We start from the raw sequence: 6,216 nt of genomic DNA on the forward strand, positions 1-6,216 counted from the left end.
ACGACGCGGCTTATATTACGAAGACACGATTAGTTTCCGTAGTTTCGTATATAATTTATACAATTTCTGACTTTTTCTAATTCGTAAGACGAAAAAAATAGATAAGAGTACAAATTCTGGAATTCGATATCATATTTTCTTGAGATTTAGAGATCAAATGTTCATTTGACTGTTATTATTTTGACTGATGATTAGGCTCCTTTTATCTTGTCATTATAAACGGAGCAATCCTGCTAAATTTACCAATTTCTTTTATTGCCTGATAGTTAGTGTACAATGAATGTATCATATTTTGGACTTAAAATCATTAAAGATGAAATCTAGAAGTGCAAATAAAAATTAATTAGATCAAGAAGGTGAACGGACATCCATGCATAATAATGTCACTAGGAATATTATTATAAGACTTTTGATATTAAAATTAACCTAGATTTGACTAACACTTGATAGTTTGTAGTGACCATCTAATGGTTTTTCTTTGGATTTATGGCTGATCACAATTATAGCCACGGAACGGAAAATAGCAATTAAGCCTTTAAAAACGGTCCATTCTGCAGTGTACAACAATAACAGAATTGCCATAGAAAGAAAACATGTTTACTGCACGATTTTACGTTTAGCGCCATCCAATGTGTTCCTAAGCAACATCGCAACAGTCATGGGGCCAACGCCACCAGGAACCGGAGTCAGACACCCGGCCACCTTGCTTGCTTCTTCGAAATCTACATCCCCAACAAGCCTGTAACCTGATTTCCTGCTTGGATCATCAATGGCGTTGGTCCCGACATCAATAACTGCAGCACCAGGCTTAATCCAGTCTCCCTTGATCTAAAAAGGACACAACAAAACATTTAGCACTGTGTAATTAAAACATCATTCCTTTGTAGAACAAGTGGTTAAGCCTCTAAACAATTTGGCTGTCCTTGAGTCCCTCGTTTGTTGGTTATCAGATCAATCATAATGCTTTAAGGCATTATATGATAATACAAACATTCGATATATGGTTCATAATTTCTTCGGGTACTAAATGGCAGACTCACCATCTTCGCTTGTCCAGCAGCAGCGATGACTATGTCCGCTTCACGAATAATGCTTTCAGAATTAAGAGTGCGGGAGTGAACAATGGTTACAGTTGCATCTGCTTTCAGAAGAAGAAGGGAAACAGGTAACCCGACAATGTTGCTCCGGCCAACTACAACTGCTCTTTTTCCCTTTAAGCTGATTCCACTGCGAGTTAGAAGTTCAAGACATCCCTGCAAAGGAAAATGCATGTATCGGATGTTATAATGTGATGCCTAAATTTAAATCCTTGGGCATCAATGAAAATTTTTCATATCATAAGATGACCTAGTTCATGATTTTTTGTGATTAAATGTACCTTTGGAGTGCAGGGCTGAAACAATGGCTCTCTACCTTTCATTGCAAGCTTTCCAATATTTAGAGGATGAAATCCATCAACATCTTTCTCAATACTGATTTCACTCAGTACGTTCTCTTCATTTATGTGTTTTGGCAAGGGAAGTTGAACAAGAATCCCTGAGAATCCAGCAAAAATGCTTGTATTCAAATCAATTTAAAAAATGTCAGCTGAAAAACATGATGTGATAAAATATAGTTAAGCTCCATAACGTCCATGAAAAGGATTGAGATTAACTAGATTAAGACCCAACAGAATTTCTTTCTGGGCAAAAATAGTGTAATTTGAGAAGACTCATCTCCAGGTCTAACTTGAGATGATCCAGATAGTGTAAAAATGAATGCATATGTCACTCCAAAATGTATACTAAAAAATAAACACATACTACAAATATTTAAATTTTATACAAACAACCAAAACATTACATTTTAGGCTGAAGACATGCCATAGAGGATCCGAAAAGCAATTCCTTCAAAAACAGAGTGTGTCCTGATAGAAAATCACCAAAGCTGATTTATATAATCATTTATTAGGAAAGTTCATGTTGAAGCAATTTGCTGCCTGATGTGGCTCATTAGACATTACAGACTGATAGAAAACCCCCCACAGATTTGTCATGTATTCAATTTATTGGATGCAGTGGATGTGGTATATGATTCAATATAAGATGACTTGGCAAAATGGCAGACAAGGAAGACCATGCAAAACATGAAGTATTGCAACTAAGTCCTTCTGGGCATTAACAATGAAGAGTTATCAGATAGAGAGCAGCTCAGAAATAAAGTGCAGAAGATCATACAGCAAGAATTCTAAAAGTTAAAAAGGAATAATAGAACATTTCTGAAAGATGGATTTTTTGTAATTTCCTTAAGAATGATCTTGTCTTGTTATATATAAGCTACACAAGCAATAAAATTTTAAGTTGACTAATGCAAATTGCTGACAACCAAACCTGTTTGAAATAGATTAGGCTTGATATAGACTAGGCTTGCCTGAGATAAGTTTATGGTCTCAAATCTTCACATTTTTTCTTTACCTCTGATGTAGGACAAGAGCGGCAGAATATATTTTTTGATAATAAAGGAATATAAAAGAGGAATAGAAGATATTAACTAAAAGATAATAGGAAAACAAAGGGATAACTATCAGACTTGCTCCGGCTCAGGGATAATACTCCCAGGATAAAGACCTCGTACCCCCGCACATCTCACATATAGATGATGGAATCATGACATCAGAAAATAAATGTGGCCTCGCACCACTCACTCACTTAAGGTGAGAAAAAAACTCATGTCATTGATCCATTTCTAATTTATTTGCATCACAATGTTTTTGCGCCTTTTCATAGGCTAAGGACAAGAAAGAAAAGGAAAACGTCAAAATAAAAAAATTACAATTGAATCAAATCAAATATATGATTTGATCTTCCCTTTAAAGAAGATAATATTCTTGATTGATATACTTCCATCCTGTTAAAGATCAATCTTCACAAAATCTTCCATCAAGATTTGGAATCTTCGATTATAATCATAATTTGATTTTTCTCAAATTCTTTCCACATTTTCTTCTTCTTTGAGTAAACTAGGAAACTCGATCAGGTTATTTAATATGTTGTCATGTGACAACTTATGATATGCAAAATAATCTCTAAACTAATCAAATTTATTTGAATAAAAGATAGATAAGATTGGTTCCACATCAACCTCTCTGTCTTTGTGGGCATGCACATCCCACCTTCGATTCCTACATAACCTAAAGTTTATGTGTAGTAAAAAAGCAATCCTTGAGGTTGAGGATCTGTAATCTAAAACTATGTATATATAGTCGATGCCAGTTTAAATGTCAAGGCATCATGAAATAAATTTAGACCATATATAGTACTTTAAATTTTAACCTGAATTCAACCTTGTCCCAACATGACCCAAACAAGTTAGTGCAGATTGATTACATGCTAACCCATTTTTCAAATGGATGGGGTTCAGATTGAATGCCTTTAAGTCAAGAATAATCAAGCAAGCCAACTTGCTTGAATTACAACCTGTACTTACCAACGTTGTACTAGTTTTCCCCAATATATCATGAATTGTAGTGAATTAACATTTTCAAAATGCAAGAGACTGTCGTAGACTACCTACTGGAGCTAATCTACCAACTGTAATTGAAAATTTTTTTGAAGTGATATTTCATATTCACTCCAGTGACACACACCAAACTCTATAAAGAAATTATCTCACAAAATATGGCTAGTGGTACCAACTATTTTCCTCCACATTTCTAAAATTAAGATTGAGCAAGGAGCAAATGAGAGAAGAAAGATCTAAAGGTGGTCAATCGCCAAGCAGAACATTCAGGTTCTGGTCTACAATGTTGCATCTCTCATAGTCTAATAAACATGAGTTTATCTTAGCCCTTACTAGAACACATTATTTGAGTGCAACATTTGAGTTTTGCTTCATGTTAAACTGTGCACTTGAAGCCTAGACAAATGCTTACAACAGCAACTCAAGAAAAACATGTAAAGACTCATGCACAACTCTGTTTCATTGCTGTTTCAATAGGTTCATCCTTGTAAAACACAAAAACAGAAGAGAAGCATCAAACATCTCAGAATTTGATGACAGACATGCAAACAATATAATGTACCAAAACTTGTTTAAGAAAACAACATCAACTTAATCTGAGCTTTAAATATCTCTGAGTAACACTAACAAATACATCTGATCATTATCAAAATGTATCCCACTATAGTTGCTCTCATCTCCGTAGAAATGGTTTATTCACATATCTCAAAAGGAAAGTCATCTACTATGATCTTCAAGAAACCCTTATCTTCCTTTCTATTAAGCTAGAATATGCAACAGAGTGACTTGACCTAACAAATCTCATTGTTGATTTATGACAAACATATTGGAGACTTTAACAAAATAACTGCTTCTTCTCAATCATCTTTGTTAACTGTGACATCAAATACCTCTATCCTTTATTCCAAAGTTCAAGACCAAAAAGCTCGAGAAACCACCTAGACCGTTGCATTCGATTAGCATTTCTCAACTAGTTAGCAATTCTCTTGATAAAGCAATACAGAAAGTTCAATAACATCTCAGTTTAAAGTACACATTCCAGATCCAATGAGAAAGGGTGCCTTCTAAATAAACAAGTATCATATAAATAAACACAAAGTAGTGAGCAAGAAAAATATAATGGAGCCTCCCCACTTACTAGACAATTTTCAGACATTTTTAACTTACTTTTGTTGATTAGCCAAAGTAGGACAATTTGCTTAGTTTTCCATTTGCAAAAATTCGCCCTTTACATCATTATAATAAAAAACTAATAAAAACGAATAGAAGACTCATTCTAACAGCAAAATTGGCTTTTTGAATCAGTAATTTAGCAGCAAACTGAGAGGAAGTAGGACAATATTCAAGGGAGAACCAGAACAACTTTCCATTCGAACAAGGAACTAAAATGTCGTCCCAGTTCCAATGCCACAAAACGATTAGCACCCTTTGCTTTGTATTTTCACAAGGTCATTTCCATATCAACACATGTAGAGTAAAATTTCGGAAATAACCAAGAAGCATTGCAAAGATTCAATAGCAACTTATCTATCTCTAAGCCAGTTCCAGAGTAATAATGTCAAAGGAAAAGTGTGTGTGTGTGTGAGAGAGAGAGAGAGAGAGAGAGAGAAGAGAGAGAGAGAGAGAGAGAGAGAGAGAGAGAGAGAAGCAGATCTCGAGGGTGAACCATGGACATCTGGGTTGTCGTTCAACTCATGAACCTTAGCGATGACTTCCGCCTCGGAGATCTGCTCGGGGAGGTCGATGTCGAATGACCGGATGCCCACCTCGGAGCAGGCCTTCCGCTTCATGCTCACGTAGCTCAGTGAGTCCTTCCGCGTGCCCACGATCACCACCGCCAGCCCCGGCACCTGCGATTCTCCAACCAAAAATAGTTAAAGAAAGGGCAATCAATCATCGACAGAAATCGATCCAAGAGAGCTCGAACTGGAGACGGCGCGGAGGGTTTCGGATCGATACTTCGTTGTAATTTTGGGAGAGGGATCGGACTTCGTCGGCGATCTCGTTCCGGATTGTTTGGGCGATGGCCTTGCCGTCAATAATCGTCGCCATTGATGAAAATTATTGGATGGACGAAGACGAGAGGAACCAGATTAGGCAGTTGAAGCCGATCGGAGAATATAGGGGGAACAAATGGGGTACACTGAATGGTAAATTGGAGATTTTGGCAATTAAATGACATAAAAGCCCTCGTCAATTCATATATATATATATATATATATATATATATTCTTTTTTGCTTTGCTTGAAATACAAACTAGCTTTAGAAATCCATAATTTTATCTCTATTGTGTGTAACTTGTAGGACCTCCTATATGTTATGTAAAATATAGGTAAAATTGAAAGATATAAACAATAAATCGAACATTCTTTGTACAAATTTGTTTATGACATTCTTCCCTATTTATTTCTTCGACGTCTCCATCGAAACCTTTGCGAACCTTATATTTTCTCACTTTTGTTGAATCTTCAATCTTTTGCTTCAATTGTAATACATCTTTTGATTCTTATCTGCTCTTAATTATTATTATTAAGTAGTCAAACTTTGATCCACCAACACTACTTCAACTCATAAATAACTCTATCCTTGGTGTAGGATCGGTCGAATTATATTAATCTTTACTAGTTTCTATATATATCTCAGATAAAGGAAAAGATCTTTCTTATTGTGCACCAATTTATCAAACATTTCACATCGCTTGAATTTGGTAGATATCT

General features: G+C 35.5%; 1 protein-coding gene across 1 annotated transcript; it reads right to left on the minus strand.

The window, feature by feature from the left end:
- Positions 1-511: 511 nt before the first annotated feature.
- Positions 512-5,619, minus strand: LOC135676268 (bifunctional protein FolD 2-like). The gene is made up of 5 exons (XM_065187240.1): positions 5,458-5,619; positions 5,165-5,348; positions 1,379-1,536; positions 1,041-1,253; positions 512-828 (listed from the first exon to the last, which is right to left on the minus strand). The coding sequence occupies exons 1-5, from the start codon at positions 5,548-5,550 to the stop codon at positions 598-600; spliced, it is 879 nt and encodes a 292-aa protein (XP_065043312.1). The 5' UTR covers positions 5,551-5,619; the 3' UTR covers positions 512-597.
- Positions 5,620-6,216: the final 597 nt, after the last annotated feature.

Source organism: Musa acuminata, chromosome BXJ1-1 (assembly GCF_036884655.1).
Source record: "Musa acuminata AAA Group cultivar baxijiao chromosome BXJ1-1, Cavendish_Baxijiao_AAA, whole genome shotgun sequence".
Lineage (NCBI taxonomy): Eukaryota > Viridiplantae > Streptophyta > Magnoliopsida > Zingiberales > Musaceae > Musa > Musa acuminata.